We start from the raw sequence: 22,434 nt of genomic DNA on the forward strand, positions 1-22,434 counted from the left end.
CACTTTATGTTGTTTCCGCTTATGGCAGTTTGTAGGACGTCCCAGCACTGGCAACATACACACATAATTTTGATATATACATATTGCACAGTACAGGAATGTATGGCAAGGGAAAAACAAGATTGCAGCTAGTTTATAGGATTTTTACCTCTCTAATAAAAATGTATTGAATGTGTCAAGATATTTAGAAATTAATATTTGTTCTCTTGCAAATACTCTTTCTGAGACGCTTGCTGATGTGTTCATATGCTGCATCCTTAAATCTATAATTTTTCTTTGGTCACCCACACCAAACATTTTCCCCACCTATACATACCCACTGGCACCCCTCTCTGCTGTGCCACTCCTTTGTCCCTAAATGCCTTCCTAATTTCCCACTTTCCAGCTTGCCTCCTACCCATTCCCAATCCAGATATAACGAAGGCACTAAAATACATGCCACTAAAGGTAAGCAGCTGTGGAAAATGGCTGACCTGCCAGCATAGATAGGACCCAACTATCCTGGTACCTGGGGTTTATTTCGTAAAGTACATCCAAGATATTCTTGCAGAAAGGAGGTGATGGATGTTACAAATACAATAACTCTCCAGCAAGAAAAGAGGTATTTAAATAAAGGACATAAAAAAAAAAAAAAAAAAAAAAAAAAAAAAAAGGGGGTATGAACTACATCTGAATGTATTTAGTCTTCAAATTAGAAGTCTTAAACCATGGGGGGAATGCAATTAGAAAAAGCTGCCCAATAGAAGCAGACAGTGAGGCAGCCTAGCTGGTTTTAAGAGGAATATAGATAGCATTTTATGTGTCGTCATGTAGCACACTTGCCCAACATTGCAAGGGACTGCGGTGACTAGACTTAGATGTCTCTTCCAGGTCTGCATTCCTATAAATTTACAGGGGCATATTTAAACAATCTTACCAGTAAAAACAGTGAGGGATTTTTTGTGTGTGTTTTTGTTGCTGTTGTTCTTTTGGTGTGTTTTTTTTCCCCGCAAGGATCTCTTGCATTTAAAATATGCATTTCTATATTTGAACCAAATTAGTCAGCTGATATCTCCTATCCTGCAAGCTGTAGTGTGGACCAAGTCCTGCACTTTCCCACCACTGCTTATACAGGCATAAACAACTCCAACCCTTGCAGGAACAAAACATGTCCATATATGCAAGTCTCATTTCTCACTCAATACACCCTCCCACCCCCATTCCCATTATCTTCATTGCTAAGAATAGCAATAAATAATTTCACAGTGATAAATTCCATGTGTGACAAATGCTAATGTCACCTAACACAGTGCTAGGAAGTACTCAGAAACTATGGAGACGGTGGCATAATAATGTGAACAGAATGGCATACAAACTCAATTTACAGGGGTTTTTTTTTTCCTCCCTTAAGTCTGTAGATCCAAATTTGAGAGATTGAATATGAATTTTAAATTGTTTTTCTCATTGCAATTTAACAAGTCTTTTCTCCATACATTTTTATTACGACCCGTTCTTTTTCTCTTGGAAGAAATGTAGAATTTCTGAAATCGTAAAATAATCACTTTTTTCTTAATATTATTACTTGACATTTATACTACCACTAACCTGAAATGGTTACAACTCAGGAAGCCATAGGTCCAGCTGAATACTTGATCAGGAGATACTCATGTATTTGAACCAGTTGTCTCATCTTGTCTGATAGCTGCTCCAGGTATCTTTAGGCAAAGTAAGAGAAGTATTTGATTCAGAAATCAAAGACCAAGTAGCAATTACAGAGTGTGCTTTACAGTTCCTCTGGAAGTGAGGAAGATCATGAAGAAGGTGGGTGATGACAACCAGAAAAATTATAATCTCCCATCAAGTGGCCTAAATGAAATTATTTTAAATTCTCCTGTGAAACAGATCTCTCTCTTCCCTCTCCACCACCCCCCACTCCCCACCCTGCTGCCCCATAGTCTAGGATTAGGTAATTTTCTTCATTAAATTTCAAGGCTGTGGATGAGATTTTATTGTGTTTAGTTATGAAAAATCAGTAAAAGTAGCCAAAGGATAAGTTTTGAGGCTGGAGTGGAAAAAGCAGGTAGAAAAGATGAAGCAGAAGAGGACATTCCCCGGGTTTGACAGTGCATTTTCAGGACTTCCTGACAATCTAGAGAATATGACCTGAGGCAGAAAGACTCGCTTCAGTAAACATATTGGTCTGAGCTATAGCCACAATATGCTTGAGGAAGTTAGGGTACAAATTAGTCCAGGAACACCTGACTTAGGATATGTGTATATTGCATGGTTAACCGTGGGCTCATTTATGGGTTTCAGCTTGGTCAGCCTTATTATCCACACCAAAAAATAATAGCTGGGAGTGTAGATTAGAAGCCATGATTTGCTACAATTCATACCGTGACTTTCTTTATAGAGCATGTAAGATCAAAAATAACAGGGGAGCTCAGAGTGCTTTGTGCACTGTTTCCACTGGAGACCAGAGAACTTTGCTGCACACAGTCCACTTTTAGGAAAGATGCTCATAGGTCTCAAAGCAAGCACTGTGGGATATGACCTCAGTCCAAAACAGATCCGTGCATAGTCTCTCTCTAAACGGAGACTCGGAAGTGATTGCCAGCTTGGGGATCTACTCTCACGTGTGTACACTGCATTGTTCTATTGGTGATGTGCCTTAGAATTGCTAAATTTTAGGGGTTTTATTTTGGTGGTGAATATGATATCAGGTCAACAACCCAGTAAATCCTGGTGAGCCTCATGTTGGGGTGAGACCTGAGAGTGTAGCCCTTCCCAACACCTATGCTCTGACTTCTCTGGGGAGGAAATTGGATGGAAGAGCCAGAACAAGCTCTGGCTAGATGCTAGATGTGGATAAATCAGTGCACCTGCCTGTGCAGGGCAAGTCAGGTGATCACACTTGGGTCTTCAGAGTCATATTTGATGAGCCAGGTGAGTTGCTTTTTATAGTCATAGCTTTAGATAAACAAACCTGAGTCTCATCTGCCACCTCCAGCGGTAGGAGCTGTGTAAAAACCCATCTGCATGAACATGCTCCAGGAGTAACACTCTTGATCCTGGATGTCTCCAGCTCTCTACCGTACTCAGACTGAATAATAAACACCAGCAATTGTCTGTTTATCAGTAGTCCCAGTGATATTCTGTGTTCTCTATAGAGCTTTTTTTTTTTTTTTTTTTTTTTTAACTGAGAAGGATTGTTTATTTGTATGTATTTATTTCAATGGATAACTTGTAGAGTTGGCAATGGGCAGCTTTGTAAAATGATGGTCTGTTCACATAAAGAAGGTGACAAACTCAGTATATAACTCAAGTAGTGGTACATGTGGCAATAATCTCTACTAGAAAGCTTTGCATTCTACTTTCAGTTAATATATGATTAAAAAGACCATATCTATCTATACATATTTATATATATATATATGTAAACATGCTACCCACATGCATCAGTTCCTAGGAAGCCTCTCCTCTTGCCCTGGAGATGAATTTCAATAGGCAAACCCCCGTAATTTGTTCAGGACAGGTGTAGTGTTCAGGTTCTAAGACTGCACTTTGCCTTGCTTTTGGTGTAGGCCCCACTTTAAATTACACAACATGGGTTTCTTTGTAATTATTATTTTTACAAAGATCCAAATCAGCTTAAGGAAAAAGAAAGTTCAGATTAGGTGGCAAGATGCCAAAGACAAAGCCTATGTGTTATAAGCCTTGCAAATTCAAGTAGGTTTCCCATGATCTCCGAGATCTCTATGAGGGCTCATCACAGCTCCGCTGCTTGGAAAACAGTGACTTTTAGCTACTGAATTGTGCCTCCTTTCCTGCTCACAAAAGTAACTAGCCAGTTTTTCAAGAAAAGTTAAGCAGAAATCTGCTTGTAGGGAATCACACAGCAGAATACTAATTGATTAAAACAAAGCGGGAACGGGTCTGTTACAGCCCCCTTCATTGGGATATGACATACATCTGATTTTTTTTTTTTTTACGTTCTTGTGTTGGTTTTTTTCCCCTTCTGCTCTAGCCATCAATTTAATGAGTGTTGACCCTGTCAATACCAATTTCCTCTTCTCAGGCCACCACGTTCAGAGTTTGGTGGGCATTCAATAGAGATTTACTGTTGACTGGGTAATTTGAGTTCATGTGTGTGGTGAAAAATTAGTGAGGAGAATTACCCAGAAAAGTGGATGCCATGACAATGCATGTCACCGTGGTGTGACCAGCTCTGCTGACATAGGTTTCAAAAGCTCTCCCCCTGTGAAAATGGGGCCTGTTTGCAAATTAATTAGTTTCTGGCAGCAGCTTGATTGTTGACCCAAAGTTTGTAGAGTGGAAAAACAATCAGATTAGTGTGTTCAATATAAAGGCCCAGCGCGGCACTCAAGTGCAGTTTGCCAAACTGTTGAAGCCATGAATAGAGTGAAACAAATTCTTTTTTGAGAAGCCAAGGCAAAGGTTAAGTGTGATGTGACTAGAGCACGCTGGCCGCAGGGTGGTGGGGGGAGAATTAGAGGTTTCAGCCACACAAAAATAGAGTGCTGAGCGAGTTGCATTGAATTTAATGAAATTCACAGCTTCAGACGCAAAAGTGTTTGGCAGTGTTTTAGTCTGTGTTAAAGGGAGAAATAAGATGGCTTTGTTTTAAGAAGTTTTCTTTGTACAGCCGTGTGGGACACCAGGGACTGAGCCTCTAAAGGGTATTAGAGATGCTTCCTGAGCCCCCACGCTGTTCTAAGCACCTGCAGACTTCGAGGTTTGTACCAGTTCCTCCCCGCCTCACACTAACTCCCTTTCTCTCCAAGTTTCCCATTCATTTCCTCCAACATTTGGGCAGGTTTCTTCTTTTAAATAGTGCTGGTGCTGAGACTCATGGGCAAACGTATTAGAAATCAACCCTTGCAAAGAGATAGACTAGCTAAAACTTCTTATTCAGATACTGAGACAAAAGCTGGATACTAAAAATTACCACAGGTCAGATTTTTAGCTCATAATAAATGAGAATATCCCCAATGCACTCAAGAAAAATCTACTGACTTCTACTCGCTGCAGTGCTTGGCTCATTTCATTAATATGCTTTATTTCTTCAGTGGCTGATTTTAATATAGATGTGCCCTTCATCACCCATTTATGGCATTCACTGTTATTTATGCCCTTATAAAATTTCCTTTACATCAAACAATGCCTATGCAATTTTTAAATTATTATTTTCCCAGTATGAAAAATAGAAAGAAGGAAGATGCCAACAAATGTGGAGGAGACCGTGTTCATGGGCAGTTGATACGGTCTTCTCTTGAGCCAGTGTCTTGGCCCTGTTGGCCTGGATCAGATCACCTGACAGAACAAAGTGAATGGGAGGCCAGAGCTGCTGAGCTGAAGATATGAAGGGCTCCACCACCACGTAGCCACCACTCCATCAAGTAACCGAGATTCCCAGCACACCCGGCAGAGTTAATGATGTGAGGATACGGCCCCGTAGCCTGTTCCTACCTCTTTCCCTCATTCCATAAAATTACTACTGTTAGTCTGCAACCTATACAAACTTTGTGATTTGTTCTTGGTAATGGGGCAGAACCTAACCCCCTTTACACTAACATTCCTGAACCGTGAATTGCTTGTCCCAAAAGGCATTCATTGTTGCCTGCAATTAACACAACTGATTGCTCAAAGCCGGCACCTGATGTGGCACATAGCCAGCTGGAAACATAATTGGCTCCTTAGATGGAGAAACATCCACTTCAGAGTGGAGTCTGCGATGACGGAATTATTAGTTCAAAGTAAGCCAGGTATTTGAATACCTGGTCTATACATTAAAATCTCAGCTAGCACTAGACACAGCTGAATTAACTTGCAGACTCAAAGTCTCCCTTTCTCTCTGTCTCCATGACTTCCCCTTCTCTTTGTTCATGAAATCGTGTAAATTCCAGTCTGAATGCTTGCAAGGCTAAGTAATTGCTTTTGTTCTTTGGGCTATTTAATTACAAATCTCAGTAGATGACAGATCCTCTGCACTAAAGGAAGACATCACATTTGCACAGTTACAGAATCCCAACACAAATGTGTGTGGCAAATCAGTGACTGCAGATTTATTCATGCCCTTTGGGACCTGCACTGCCTTTTCAGCTTAGCATGCAATATGATTTAAATTACAGCTTGTGCAGAGCTGTGCCTTGGGATTACACTCCATGTTTCCAACTGTTTATAGTTCAGTGAGCTTTAACCTCTGTGATTCTGAAAATTAAATAATGTCACGGCTGATATCAAACTGATGGCTGGTACTAGATTGCTAAATACTGTCTTGTACTGAAAGCCTGTTTTTACAACAAAGTGGAAACATCAACGTATTTAAAACATTGATAACACGTTCAGGTAGTTCCAGAGAACAATTCAAAAGTCACACTAGCAAAGAATGGCAAAGCTAATATTAAGCTCTATTCTCAAGGATACATTCTGACTTCTGTATTTAGCAGAGTTATGGCTGTTGACTGGACCTAATGTAATATTTGTGGTTAGGTAGGCACAAAAAGCGTGTAAGATCAAGAAATGCAGGTAGAGCATCTGTTGTAGTTAAACTCAGATTTGTTAATTTCTTGCTGCTTTTATAGTTTCATTATTTCTGAAATACTATGACATATCAAATCTTACATCTTCAAGACCTTTTTGTGCTGTAACTGTAGGAAATCTTAATATTTTGGTAACCTTTCAACAGAGGAGAGAAAATACCTAGTTGCAAAACTGTGTATTTAAGATGGCATGTAATTTCCCAGCAGATCAGTTTTCATCCTTTTCAGGGTTTTAATTGATACAAATGCTTTTAGTGATTTTTCTTCATTTACTTCTGTAAACCCAGTGTTTCCAGGATGGGTGTTGTTCCAGTCCCACTTGAGCTACTTCACTGGGTTCCTCCCCAGGTTCCACCAGGCAACACCTGCAAAACAAAAGGATAAGGCAGAAGTCACCACCAGCATTATTTAGTCTGTAGAGCCTTATTCATGACCGTGGTGTAAGAAGAGAGAACAGGAAGAGAAAAGGACAAATGAGAGACAAAAGGGTACTTATTTTTCACTTGTAAAGGTAGAAAGTTTGACTAAATAACAGAGAAAATAAACAAAGCAGCCCCAAATACCATATTCACAGAACTGCAGTTATGAGATATGATGGACAGATCACATACACACGAAAAAAAAGCTTGACAAATGGATCCTCATTTGATGCCTTTAAGTTTTGACAGTGCAATAGATCCTGAACTTCCCATTTTGGTGCATTGCCAAAGTGGTACTTCTTTTTTCCCTTGATCTTTAGAGCACTCTATATTACTTATCTCAGGCTTCAATGCCTAGCTTTTACCTTTCAGAGTGGTGTCTAAAGTATCCCATCCCTTGCCATACCATTGGATTCCATGGACTTATATCAAACCTTGTCCCTGCTCCATATTTGACATACTTCCAGCTTTTTTTTTTTTTTTTGCCAGACCTGTCAGTAGAAAGCATTCTTTAAAAAAATATTCCAGTTTCCCATTTATTACAGGACCTATATTTTTTACAGCATTTTATTCTTTTATTACTTTTAAAATACTTTTGCTAAACTTTCTGCTAGTTCCTCTCCCTGCTGTTTATGTATCACAAGCATGTATGCTGCAAATTCCTCCCTCGCTGCTTTTAAAAAAATGCTGAATTTTGAGTCTGATACAATGTTACTCCAAGAAGGTTTTCATTCTTAAAAGTCACAGTAATTACATCAAATATTTCTGAAATGCTGTCAGTGAATAAAAAAAGGAGGGTTTGCTTGTACAGAATAAAAGTACACACCAATTAAACAAGAGTTTGAGAACAACTTTCTGACAGAGCAGTGTAAAAGGTAATGTTGCAAGACTTTTCTATCTCAAGCAACTCTATGATTTTCATCACACCTGTGCTATCAAATACTTTTTCTTTTTCTTTTTTTTTTTTTTTTAAATGAGCAGAACTAAGTTTCACACCATCAATAAACTAGTACATTATTTCAGTTGGGTACAAATCCTGTTAATAACTTATGTTGACTGAAGCTAAATTAAGTTGGAATCACATATTATGCTCACATGACTACTGAAAGAGATTGTCATAACTGATGTTATCATAGTGAATACCTCAGGCTGTGCTGAGGGGTTTTGCTTCCACTTACAGATGCCTTACTGCATTTTATGTTGCTGGGCTACACTGACAGATCAGTTAAAACCAGTCATTCACCCTGCCCTTTTTTCAGTCTTTGCTGCCATCCCTCATTAATCTTACTTTAATGGATTTTGTGTCAAGTTGCTTTACACTAGCTGTAAAAATTAATTATAACAACAAAACCTTTTTCATAGTTTGACAAAATTACCTCAGTTTTGTGGCCAAATCTAAAGGATTTAACAAAGAAATTAAATTACAGGAGATTGGATACGTTAGGAAATTTTTACAGGAGTGTTGTCTGCTGGATCACTCCTTGGGAAGTGGCTCGGGCTGATGGTCATTTCCCAACGAATGAACATCCCTCACTGTGAATAGAGATGATGGCAGAGTCCTGTCCAGTTTTTTGACATGACATTGGGGCGGAGATTTTTACAGCTACACAAGCCCTTCCACACACTGCAAATTAAACCTGGCAATTCCAAAAATTTGGAATTTTTCTTCCTACTTTGAAAGTAGATGATTTTTGACACAAAAGCCACATTTGTTCACAGTGCAGGCAGAAAAAAAGTAATATACCTGTGGACAAAGGGTCCTGCTGAAGACAGGGCTGTGTACAGATTTCTGAGAGAGATATCTGAAGAGTTTAGGTCTCAGGAGGTATACTGAGGCCGAAGACATACTTCTCAAGCCACTCTTGTTCAGTTTGGGGTATCATGCTTTTGCCAACCATATTGCGGAAGGCTGTCCCTCTTTCCCTTCAGTGAAATGTGTTCGCCTTGTTAATCCCCAGCTATTTCTCACACTGAGCCAGGGACTTGTCAGGAGTTTGGCTGATGGTGCTGCTGCAGCATGCTCTCTCTGCCTTCAGGACACTTTCTTGTACCCTCTAACTTCCAGGTTGCAAAGAGGAAGAATATTCCATCCAGATGTAATCACACGCCTCTCAGAATTCTAGAAGGCCTGAGAAAATCACTTTATTGCAGAGCAGCAGGTTTACTCTCTTGAGTTTTGGGTCAGCTACTATAAACCGCTTGGGCATCTCCAGACACTTGGGCTCCACCTGTGAATTTTCAGAGCTTACAAAAGAGAAGCCCGTAGCATGGCTTTGATTGCCAAAAGTGTGTAACATCCCAAATCAGAAACATCTTTTGTCTTCAGTGCCTCTATGCTCTACTTCCTTTCCTAATATATCACTTTGAAAAATAAAAACTGTGATATTTAGTTTTTGTCACTCATCCAGAGCCCTAAAGATGTAGGCTACACAGTTAAGGCACAGGCTTTCCAGTGTTTTTATTTCTAAGCATCAATGTCAAAAACTTCAGATAAATGACTGAGAGAGAAAGAAACAGGCTCTTAGCTGGAACTCTCATTAGCTTTTTCTGCAGAGAGGTTAAGAAATACAGAAAATTGAGATTAAAGTATTCCTCAGTGGAGACAATATGCTGCAAGCCTTCCTTTCCATTCTGTGAAGGACACTAGTTTTCCCAGTCGCCCAATTATTCTCTCTGAGGGACAAGTAAATCAGTTTAAAATTAACGGTGTTGATAGATATACAACACCTTAAGACATAGTCAGCAATGAAAAAGAGGTGTTAATTTTAGTTGTTGTTCTGTAAAGAGATAATAATCACCTCTTCCAAATTAAATATGGTGGGTAGATCATAAGCATTGTTTTGTGAGAAATCTAATTTATGTTGAGAATTAAGCTATAATTTTACTGAACTTTTGTATTCACTTTTCTTCACCATATAATTAGTCATTACAGGGAATCAAAACTATTGTTGTCTCTTTAGAACAAAGGCTTCAGAAACCGATAATTGCATCAGAGATCGACATTTTCTTCCTTCTCCTTCCTGCCTGACCTAAAATGTTACTCCCAAGAAACACTCATACCCCATTACGCCTCTCAGGCAGTGAGATGTTGGGGCAGCGGCACTGCCTGGAGACGTAAACCTCGGCTGCTATTCCGAGACTCACTTACACCGCTTCAGAAGTTTAAGTGAAGGCTGTGCTCCCCTTAAGGTCATTGGATCCAGTGGCGCATGGGAGGGGGCTGGCTGCGGTGAGGCGTGGCAGCCCCGCCCTGCCACCGGCCCCGCCCTGCCACTTGCCCCGCCCTGCCACCGGCCCCACCTGCCAGGCGAGTGGCTGCTGCCACTGCCTCCCCGTCCCTCCCCTCGGCCTACCGGGCTGCTGTCAGAGGAAACCTGGGTGTTCCGGAGGTGCACCCACTAGCGCAGTCCCCCGACTGACCTCGTAGAGCTCTTTCCTTCCTTGTAGAGCTGTCCAGCCAGTGTGGAGCTTCTATGCCTCAGCATGTTATTAACGCTCCGAATGACGCTTGCCCTTCTTTGCTTTTGCCCCAACTATAAAACAGTAATTCCTTAAAAACCCCCTTCCACTTAGTTCAGATTTAACGTCTCACAATGAAAATGATCCATAGGTGACACTCAAGGTCAAAACGCTGAAAAGCCACCATGACTAGATTCCTGTTGCTGTATATATAGGAGTAGCACTGAGCTGTGGAGGAGTTTACACGTGTAAAAGCATTGTGCGTCTTTTTTTATGGGTGTCTTCTTGCTTGTTACATTGCTGTTGCATCTATGTATTGAAATGACAGAAGTGTGGTATGTTAATATTATTTTTAATACCTTTCATCTTTGAAAATCTAATCTCTTCATGTCACAAAAAATTTCCCACAAGTCACCACTGAAACAGAACAGCCAGATTCTGCAGAGAGGAATTTTCTTTTCCTTAATTCTGAAAGAGTTTTGAGTCAGAAAAAAAAAGAACAATATTAATGCAATTGAAATTACAAGGAGCCTTAGCTAAACCTTAAACTTATTGGCCCATATTATAATCTGACTGTTACCAAAATTGCTTTTACTAATCTGTGAAAAATTTGAAAAGAAACAAGATATGACTTCAAAGAGGGAGAAACTAACTGTCATAGCTAACACACTATTTTAAGATCATCGCTCTTCAGCATCACTCTGGCTTGACTCAAAGACAAACCGCTTGATAGATATCATCAGTCTTTAAAACTCTTTCTGATGAGAATTTCCATTGCAACATCAACGAGTGACCATAGTGCTTCTTACCCTATGACAGCTGCTAAAATCTCAGTTGTGCGTCGCCTGCATGCTACACATCCACCTCTGCCTACCCATGGCTTTAAAAACAGTGTCTTTAAATCACATCTCTGTTCCGCGGTCTGTCCCTGGTACTACTCTCCATGTCAGCGTCTGAAAGCAAGTTGCCACAGACCCCTCATATTAGCTCCATAATAGCCACAAGTTATCCCTTCTGCAAAGAGCATTCCCACCCTGAGGATGCGGTCTGATGCCGTCCGTGTTGTTGAGGAGCTTCACCGTAAGCGGTGAATCCACGAGAGCTCTGCTGCGTTTGCCTGAGCCATCGGCAACAAGAGGGATGTGAAAACCGAAGAATTGAAATGAAGGGACTTTGGAAGAACACCACTAAAAGCTTTGGTGTTTTGTAAACTACATTTGCGTGTGCAAAACCACAAAACAACTTAGCTCTCTCATCACCATATACTAAAAGCTTTGTCCTCTGGTGACCTTGCCGAGCGTGCCCGTGGCAGACGGCTCTGCTGTGCGCATTTGTGACTGGTGCTGCAAGTCCTCGCTCCGCAGGTGGTAGAGCTCGCTGCGATTGCAGGTTCGGATTTTCTGAGGACAGCGCTTGGCTCTCTGTGCCGGGTCTCTGTGGACGGGCACTGTATGTAGTTATGAAGTCCTGAGTAGCTGTCTATTTTTGTTGTTGTTGTTAAATTTTTAATTTCAGCTTTCCTAGCCTTTTTGTTCTCCTCAGGGCCCCAGTCACCCTCCAGTACTTTTCATTAAATTATAGCAATTGCAGTTTTACTGAGCGTAAAATTTCCCTAGTTTCCTAGAATTTCTTGCAGTGAACTGATAAATTAGTCATTTTGACCGTAAATACACAATAATAGGGGCATCCAGTTCAAACTCTTTACAAAACATTTCCTGAGAGAACTGCCCTTTGGCTCCTGTCAAGTAATGAAGAGATGACCCCAGCTTCTGTTCCTTCAGCTTACTCAATCTTGACAGCTAAAGGTAATTTCTGTGCCTTCAAGTTTATAGATCTTCATTAAAATGCTAATACAATTCAGTTAGAAATCCAATTTCTGACTTTTATTATTTCTTGCTATTGGGGGGTGTGCGTGTTTGTGCAGTTGTCGCTGCTAAAGAGTAACATTTGTAAAAGAACGAATGCAGATCGATTTTCCTTAGCTTTTTCTCAACCTGAAGTGCTGAGACAAGCAAAACATGTTTCCATTACTTAACTAAGCAAACAATGGCATATAAATCATAGAGGCAGCTGGACCAAGGTGTCGTTTTCATAAAGAGCCAGATTTCTCGTGAAGGACAGTTTAATGGGCTGCTGCCAGTGAAATGTCTGCAGAGCTGGTAATTGCAGGAGGGCACACAAAAAGTGGTGCTACAAAGGTGTCGCGTGGGATCTGAGAAATAGCCCCACAGCCAAGACAACTGGAAAAAGGAGACTGAAAAAGGTGTGCGCTTTAATAATTTGCTTCTTGAGGGTGATTGTTTTAAATAAAAATCTGAGTTTTTATTTTTAGCTTGTTCACATTGGCTGCAAGATCAGAGAAGTGTTTTTAGCTGTAATTTCATTTTGATCATGTTTATGCTGTGGCTTTGTTTCTCCTTTGATCATGCTTAAACATGTTTCAGACATGTTTGTTTGATGTATGCTGTTTTTTAAAGCACTCTTCCACATTGTCTGCTTGTGGGTTTTTAAAGTAATGAATCATTGCAAAATATTTGCCGTCAAATTATTTCTTAAATTCATTTTCCCAAAACATGCTTTCTGGACTTTTAGCCAATGGGAGACTTGCTTTTAAACAAGAAAGTGTTAGACTCATGTAACAGTATTTCTGAGTGCTTCACGGATTGGAGGGGTCGCAGAAAACCCAACCATTCATACACAGAAATTAGAAGTCATCCTATCTATCCGCAATAGCTGCAGCGCACTGACTTTTACGATTGTCACCAGTGGGTTTGGATCAAAGTCCCACTTTCCGTTCAGTCAAACTTGCTTGAAGTTCATTCCAGCACTTCTTTTGTGGCTGTGTTGAATGTATGAAATAGGTCAACCCTGACTGAATTATTTTAAACTTCCCATGGGGACCCCTTGATACTGAACCTGTTTAATTTTGCAGGGTAAGGCAGGGCAGTCTCAATACTTGAACATACACATTCATGGATAACATTCTTTCTTCTGCTGCATGGGTGAGCAATTAGGAGAGTCAAGGAGAAGTCCCTCATCTGTGGACAACATCTCCCTTCCCTTCCTCAAAGAAGAGCAATAAAGAAATGCTACATAGTCCATGGAGAGGGCTGTGTTGCGTGACTGCCGGCCATCTGGCTGATTGATTCATCAGGAAGCTAAACAGTTAGTTGTAAGCACAGTCTGAAGCCCTGGAGTTAAATGCAAGTGTGCATCAAGCCTCAGGCAAGTCAAACAGCTCCTCTGCTAATGAAACAATAAAGAACACACTACAGATCACTAGTTCACACCACCCACTTCTTAGCTTTATAACCTACGAAATTATCAACCACATTTCTCTCCCTCTCTCCACACGTATAATCATGATGTTGCTTTTATCATCATTGTATTCGTTCCAAAGAGAAATGAATCTACTTCTATATGCAGCAGAACACATGTAGCCTGTTTTTCCTTTATTTGCTTCATTGCGTAGACACAGATCTGTTATATGGAAGAGGGGGGAAAACTAAACACCACCAGGTAACAAGAGCAAGGGCCCTATAACATGAAGAACCACTCTTTTATTGACTAAAACATATCGATTTAACCAGATGGCGAAAGAGCCTGAGGTTTGCTCACTAAGAAACACCAGTGTTATTCAACAAAAACTGTTCCATGATGTACAATGGATGTGTTCTAATGTGGGGCTGTGTGACCGCTTTATTTTCAGGGAGGTAGTTAGGATTATTAATCACTAATTGAAAATCTGAATTCATCCCAGATGAGCACTGGTAAGAGATGTATACAAAGCATATTCACATGTGCTCTGGCTATGGTGTTAGTTATATCTGCCTTCCTCACACCCCTCTCCTCAGCTACCACTCTGACAGAATTATTTGAAATACATACTTTCAGTTTCTTAAACTATTTTTCTATCATTCTTATATCAGTGCTGCTTTAATACTAGACTGTCTTACTGTCTCTAGGTTCACTTGCAAAATTATGAGAGGGAAAGAAAAGAATAATAATATGCTAACTGAGGGCAAGTTTATATAACCCGTACTATATCAACAATATTATTGACTCAGATGGGACTCCCCACAGTATCTTCATAGGCCAATGTAAAGTTAGATTTTTGATGCCCGATAAAATAGTGATTTATTTTAGAATTTGATATCTTGTGATTTACAAAACTCATTGTGCTAAAAACAAATCATTCAACCATTTGGGAATGTACTTAGGTTTTGGTTGAATGATTTTTTTACCCTTTTTGTTAAAACTTTAAGATTGTAAAAACAGTGTATTGAGACAAAAGGTTCTCCAGCTCCAGTAGCCCAGAACAGTGTCTACTAATGGGTATCCTCTTTCTCTGATGTATCCCTCCACAGGCTGCGATGCAGAAATTTTCAAGCTGTAGCCTTGTGTTTCTTGTGATAGAAGTTGCATTCAAAGCCCTGGTAGATAGTACATAAATTAATAGATATTTACCACTGTATAATATAATCTAGATATTATTTATCTTGAGCTTCATGTCAGGGAAACTTGAAGGCTATTAAAGGCATGCTAGAAAGAAAGGTAATGAATTTAGTAGCTTAAGTTACTGGTATTTGGGGTGGAGAGCTTAAGCTGCTTAAAGATTTTTGATGTTTTCAGATGTCTAAAAAATTTATTTTAATAGACAATAGGTAATAGATACAGTTTCACAGAGATCTGTTTCGTGGCCTGTGATGTTCAGCTTGTTCATAAATAACCTGAAAAAGAGGCTGAGCAGCAGAATGAGAAAATTTTTCACACAGTACTAAGTTATTCAGCATAGTGAGACAAAGGAAGACTGTGAAGAATTACAAAAGGATCTTATGCAACCGGGTAGCTAACCAATCAAATGACAAATTAAATTATTCTTGATGAATGATGTAGTGATAAACCATGGGGAAAACCATGAGGAAAACATTCCTGTCTTCACATATCAAATGATGGGCTGTGGACTGAGCATTACCAATGAAGAGTGAGGTTCTGGGGTTATGGCGCATAAAGTTCCATGAAAATTTCAGATTACTGCTTAGGAACTGTCAAATCCATATTAAGTATTAGGAATTAATAGAAAAAGAACAGAGAATTCAACAAAAAGCATCACTATAGCCCTTGCATAAGAGCACAATTCATCCACATCTTGAACACTGTGGGTATCTCCAATAAAAGAATTAAGAGGCACCAAATGAAGTTAGTCAAGATTGACGTTCAAAAAAACGGAATCAGAAATAGGTTTTAGCTCACTAGATTGTGTACGTGAGGAACAAATTCCGAAAGGACAATACGAATGCTGGAAATTTGCATGGGTTCAAGAAGAGTCTAGACAGATAACTGGGTGAACAGTCTATTGAGAGTTACTAAGCACGTAGAAGGCAACCAAGCTCAGGGAATCAGCCTCCTGAAAATAGTTGGAGGAAGGGAGATTGTTCTGGGACAGTATTATTTGTACTTACCATACTCTTTCTTTGTCCCAGATAATTCTGGACAATGTTGGAATCTGTATATTGATCTAAGTAAACCTTGGTCTAAGCCAGTATGGTAATTCTTGTGTACTGTGTATATATATATACACACACACACACAGAGTACATGAGAATATATATACACTTTCACAAAATTATGCAGTATGTACTCATATAATAGAAACATCCAAACACATACATGCAGATATATATAGATATATCAAAATATGTTGCTTACAAACACTGCCATCCTTAATAAGGCAACGGGTTTCACAGGACAGCTAGTGCAAAATGGCAAAACAAAGTACAGTTCATTATTTCCATGACTATATAGCAATAAACATACACTGAAAAGATGTTAATGCATGACACTAAAATAGCTTATAATTTCACATCGGAACAAGACTCTGAGCAGTTAAATATAGTTCACAGTTAATTATCCCAGCAGGATGTAAACTGGTTATAAGACAGATTGGTAAAACGGTTGGATATGCCTTCTTTTTCCAAATATAGTGAAAGATACCAGCTGAAGTATCTCTGTAAAATACAGAGATGAGCCAGATTCACCACTGGTATGAATTTACTGTTATGATTTCTATAACATTCTCTCCCAAAACTTCTTTCCACCATTTTTTACATAACCAAACAACATGTCTGCATTTTATGCGTTTTCATTGGTTGATGTGTCTTCTTTATCGACAAATAATGTTGTCACTCTATTTGTCCTAGAAATAAAGGTTTTCTATGAAAAAAAAAAAAATCTTTTAAAAAATGACAAGACGAGGTATTTCAATAACTTTAGCAGAAATTCACAAATGCATTTCTCTTCTGAAAATGAGACAAAAATGTTGGGGTTTAAGGTATCATAGTGTGGAAGTAGACAATATCAATCAAAACTGTATTTTTTTACTCAATTTTTCTGACAGTAACACTTTAATGCTTTTGTAGATGTAAAAAACTTTCTTTATATATTCTTCATTGTTGCTAAAGTTAGGAATTTTACTTTTATCTCAATAATTCTCTCATTTTATGTGCAACACATACAAAAAGATTACTGACCAAAGTCAAAACATCCAAAGAAACAAGAAAAATGTCAGTAGTAAATATGTGGAATTAGGAAGCCATGCTGTAATGTTATAAAACCATTTGTAAAGAGATTTCATGAATGTTTAATTGCTCCAGTAATCATGTTAAGATCTGTTCATTAAGTATCTGTAGTAAACACCTCTATTTATTAAAGATAAGAGGAATGTAAATACCTGCCACATGTTAATGGGTGGTGATGTACCTAACATAGATATATTTGCCATTTGATGCAAAGATTGATTCTTGGGAAGCAAAATCACAATTCATTTATACAAGGAAGGCAAGTGAATCAATTCATGGAGTAGTAACACGCACAACGGTTTTGTCTTCTCAGATCCTAGATTTATTAGTGCTCACCTGATACCAGAGAGTGACAATCCAGAAGATGACAAAATCTATTTCTTCTTCCGTGAAAATGCAATTGATGGAGAGCACACTGGAAAAGCCACTCATGCCAGAATAGGGCAGATCTGCAAGGTAAAATGATGACTTCTTCATGTGAGATTGAGTACACTTGCAGGACGCTGTGCAAGTGGTTTTAGAACCTGCATTTTCTTGCCTGTAAACTATTCAGTATTAACACTGGCACTGTACTAAAGCAGAGATCATCCCAAGTGAAAAATAGTTAGGGGATAACACCCAAAAGTATACTATTCAGTTCTTCTCTGTTTGGGGAAGATGACACAAACTACGACGTTTTGTTTAAAAAGTCATGGGTAACTTCTGAGGCTTAGACCATGTCTGCAAAAGAGAGAATCTTTTATAGGAAATGTGATACTTCCAGGTAGGCCAAAAACATTTGAAGAATTTACTTTTTAAAGGAATGTTAATACCTTTTCATTCCCACATTAGTGAAAAATCTTTAAAACAGAGGTAAAGGAAGATTTAAAGAAACAGTTGTTTAAGCTTAGCTGTAGAAACAGGCAACCATTCAGAAGACCTTTAATGACTGCAGATTGAATCATTCATCCACAATGATAAACATCCAAATATTTTTCTGACAGACTTTTAAAAATATTTCTACAAATGAAATTATAGTAGTAAATGTTGTAGCTTTGGCAACTATGATGTTTACAGTAAAAATTCATGTTAATCCATAAGCACAATTTCAATTTATCTCCTCAAATCCAGAGGTAGCTGCTTGAAAACCAATTACCCCATAAGTTTGGAGTCCGTGGTGTACTTTATTCATAAGTTTTGCAGCCATACAACTCATCCCACTGTTCTGGCATTTTTATCTACTATGTTCACTGGCAACTTACATTTCTACTTTGTTGCTACCCAGTTAAGAATAATAAACCCCTTCAGCTTTACCAGGACATGGCAGCCTGGGACCTCTGGAGCCAAATATTCTGCCTGTCTCTCTTTCTCCAGTTTTATATATGTATTACAATATATAAAGATGTTTGGGGGGACTTGTTTTTTAAATGATGTACTACTATGAAATACATTGCAATGCAATGTAAAATAAAAGCAATTCAGAATTAATGTCTTTGACAACATAATCATGCTTTTGTATGTAGAAGGTGAATTCTTTTCTCTGTTTTCTGTAAGTAGTATCTTGTGGTTATTTGCTGTATTTTCTCTGCACTCTGTTGATACTTCAAACAAAGACTGTTACTAGATATTAATGCAAAATACTTTTGTTATTAGAATGACTTTGGTGGACACAGGAGCCTCGTTAACAAATGGACAACTTTCCTCAAAGCACGTCTGATTTGTTCTGTGCCAGGACCCAATGGCATTGATACACACTTTGATGAACTACGTAAGTGGCAAAAACGGCTTTGAATACAAAGATTTGGGTATTATCCATATGAATTTAACTTAGCTTTCTTTTCCATCTCTTGTTATTTTACAGAGGATGTGTTCCTAATGAACTCAAAAGACCCTAAAAATCCAATAGTCTATGGAGTGTTTACAACTTCCAGGTATAGAACGTATCATTTTACTTGCATGGAAACTTGGATGGCTGCTTGTTTTAAAAAGGTCTCTTTGTTAAAAATGTTTTTAAGAAACACAAATTTTTTTTAACCTTTGAACTTGAGAAGTCAGTGGCAGTAAGAAGTAATGAATTAGGTTTCTTTTCTTATGAGCAATGTACATCATCACTCTGAAGCTAGTAATCACAAAGACTATCAGTTTCTCAGGCTGTTCTGGCTGTTGAATTGGCTTTTTATAGTGGGGATCAAAATTTGTAGCCCTTTCCACACAGACCTGGAAAAATAACACAAGCACAAATATGCTTGTTTGAGGGCAGGGTAAAACAGAAAATCTGTGGTGTAAGAAATTGGCTACTCAAGGAGATATTAGTAAAAAATATTGCTGAAATCTGGAAAGTTTAATGATCTTTCAAAAAGTTCTGTTATTAAATCACATCGAACTGTGACTTGAATGTTTTGGTTTCATTGTGCTTTCACCAAGAACAGAATTATACTTGTAGCTTTGGCCTGAGGAAGGTTTGCAGTACTGGTTGCATTGCCACATTTATCTGTGAAGGTCAAAAGTTTTAGTTTCTAAACAGAAAGAATGTTTCTAGTGATAACCAGGCATGGAAGAGGGAGATTTACAAGTGCTTATTGTCTTCTGTAAGAAATCTCAAGGTAAGAAACAACACTGAAATTTGCGTGGGTGCTGCCCAAAAGATGGAAGAGACTGCTAAAAAAAATAGAAAGATGTGAAGTGTAGGAAAGAATGGAATAGTCCTCTAGGGACAGCCCTGTTGAAGTTTACTCAAATCGGGGCTTTGGCCTTCTGGGGACAATATGTTTGAAATAGTGGAATAGCAGCCATCTGCTTAGGAAAATGTCTAAGAGATCGTATCAGTTCTGCTGAACTTTCACAGGAGGTGAGTTAGGATTGCTCTGAGAGCAAGTCAGAGTTTTGATAATCAGCACATGCAATAAATTAGGAAGCACCAAGCTGCTATTCCCATAGCTCTTCCACTTGATTAAACCAACTGATAATTTAAAGAATCTTATTTGATTTCTTCTCCCCTCATTTTTAGTAATATCTTCAAGGGGTCAGCAGTGTGTACGTACAGCATGACTGATGTGAGGAGGGTATTTCTTGGTCCCTATGCCCACCGAGATGGCCCAAACTACCAGTGGGTTCCCTACCAAGGGCGAGTGCCATATCCACGGCCAGGAACTGTAAGTACCCTAAGAAACGCAGTAATCTAAAAAAGGAAACCTGTGGAAAATATTTTCACACATTACATGGTCTTTGAGCTGACATCCGGGAAAGAAACTGAAAAAGATAATGAAATGGATAGGGTGGCAGAAGGGAAAGCTAACAATTCCTCCAAATCCCAAAAGTACTAATTTTCTTGTAAAGAATGAAACTGCAATAGCAACTTCATTTGGATTTTAATTTTGGCATTCATATTAACAACTTCGGCAGAAGTTTGAGCAGTGGCTGGAGAACTTTACTGAAAGTCAAATGTTTAATAAATTACTCTGCATTATCCTTTCCTTGGAATTTGTCTTTGTTCCAAATATTGGCTGAGCCATTCTTTGTGAGAATGGACAGAAAACAGAGCATCTGCCTGCCTGTTAAGAAACTTCCAATTGTTCTCAACATTAAATCTAGTATAGTAGGACAGATATTTCTGCAATGGATGACAGAGTGACTATAATAATTTCTGACTTCCACTGGCATTTTTAAAAATCTGTGCTTCTACGAGTTTCTCTGTTTCTAGTTTATGAATGTCTAAAATACAGTGTATATAAGACCTCCATATTTACGACTCCCAACTGATGTCATCACATTCTAGAAATATTTAACTGAAATTACCAGTAGGCTAAGAAGATGGGACATCTTTGAAAAAAACATTAATTGTATACCTTGGAGTAGCTCCGTAGCTAGTATAAAGCAGCTTGGCCCATTTAAGTTCTAAAATATCATTGCTGAAGATTAAATATATGTGTACACATGTATACATATAAGCATATAAATATAAATGTAAATAATATATATCTATAATATTCTTTCAAAAGTCTCCTTAAATATAAGGCAAAGACCAAACCAGGAATAACTTTGATCCTTTCTTTTACATCATCAGTTTTTCTACTTTTGCCTGGTATGTTTTGAAATTGTTCTGTCAAACCTGATCTTTCAACTGATCTCCAACAGTTAGACAATATATAAGCTCAGTCTAATGAAAATGACTTCCTAAGTAAAAGAAAACAGTGGCTCCCTGACAGCCAGATTCCTCAGCGCTCCTTGCTCCCTCACTACGACTGCTAAAAGGATTCCTGATTTTCTCCAGAAGTTAAAATACAAGTTTTGCAGCATAGGAGAGGTTTTATTTCTCATTTGATGCTGAACTTTTTTTTTTTTTTAATTACGATAGTTAATACTGGTATGTCAGAGGCTTTTTTCTGAAGTTGTATTGTTTTACATCCCTGTGGAAAATGTGTATGAGTAGATATTTTTGGTATTTCTCGTATAACTAATGTCATCTTCTTTTCAGTCTGACAGACTTCATAAGTTAATGTTCATTATTCTGTTTGTTTATATTCCTCTTTGATTCCAGAATTTATTAACCTTTCTAAACAAAAACAAACAATAGATATTATTTAAAACTACGGACAAAGAAGAATGTTACATGTTTCTATCACAGAATAGACTGAGATAAAGAACTGGCTGCTGCACAGTGGCTCTGTTACATTCATTCCTCAGCAGAGATCAGATGCAGCGCTATTGAGATTCTGAATGCACAAGTCAAATATGTGCCCTAGAGACTGGCAACACAGTTCTGCCTGCCTCAGAGCCTGTGGGTTATTCTAAGACTTGTCTGAGGGTCTTGAACTGAGATCCATATGGGAGAAGAATAACTTGATCAAAGTCCCAAGGACAAGCAGAAAAGCAGGGACCTGAATCCACCCCTAAGTGACTAAGTGACCTAAGCCACCAGATCTTTTGCCAAAGTAGGGAAATACAGTTAATTTACTTTTTTTTTTTTATTTCTGGCTACTGCCTCAGAATGGATTTTACCCTTACAATGTCACTATAACACACTAAGATGCACAAAGAAAGTGCGAAGATGTTCAGGTTTCATTGTAAACATTTTTCTTGCCTAAGGGCAAATGTGATCCCAAATTATGCAATTCTACATAGCCCTGCAGTCTCATCGTATAGTGCAAGAGGCCATGCCACTGTAAATGATGTTAATTAAAGAGTGGCTGAGGCCATCAGTTTCTCCTAGTGCACTGCCAGTGACTCTAATCCTGGTGTCTAGCACTTTGAAAAAGATATTTTTTCCCCTCATAGTTGCTAAAATCATTCTATTGTAAAACTGAATTTTAAAATGAGAGCTATTTCTGGCTGAAAAAAAGCTTTTTGTTTCTAAAGTGATGAAATTGGATGTATTTTCAATGGCTTTGAAGACCTGTTGAGAATAAAGAAGAAAGGTTTTTGAAGTTCCTTTGGATGTCAGACTTGTGGCTTCCTTTT

General features: G+C 38.5%; 1 protein-coding gene across 3 annotated transcripts in view; it reads left to right on the forward strand.

The window, feature by feature from the left end:
• SEMA3A (semaphorin 3A) overlaps nucleotides 1-22,434 on the forward strand; it is a 341,628-nt gene that overhangs the window by 285,188 nt on the left and 34,006 nt on the right. For all 3 annotated transcript variants that reach the window (XM_049814320.1, XM_049814321.1, XM_049814322.1), the window contains exons 8-11: nucleotides 17,312-17,454; nucleotides 18,631-18,745; nucleotides 18,839-18,908; nucleotides 19,985-20,129. In XM_049814320.1, the coding sequence (XP_049670277.1) occupies nucleotides 17,312-17,454; nucleotides 18,631-18,745; nucleotides 18,839-18,908; nucleotides 19,985-20,129 (473 nt within the window). The remainder of the gene's footprint in view (nucleotides 1-17,311; nucleotides 17,455-18,630; nucleotides 18,746-18,838; nucleotides 18,909-19,984; nucleotides 20,130-22,434) is intronic.

The sequence above is a fragment of the Accipiter gentilis genome, chromosome 11, assembly GCF_929443795.1.
Source record: "Accipiter gentilis chromosome 11, bAccGen1.1, whole genome shotgun sequence".
Classification (NCBI taxonomy): domain Eukaryota; kingdom Metazoa; phylum Chordata; class Aves; order Accipitriformes; family Accipitridae; genus Astur; species Astur gentilis.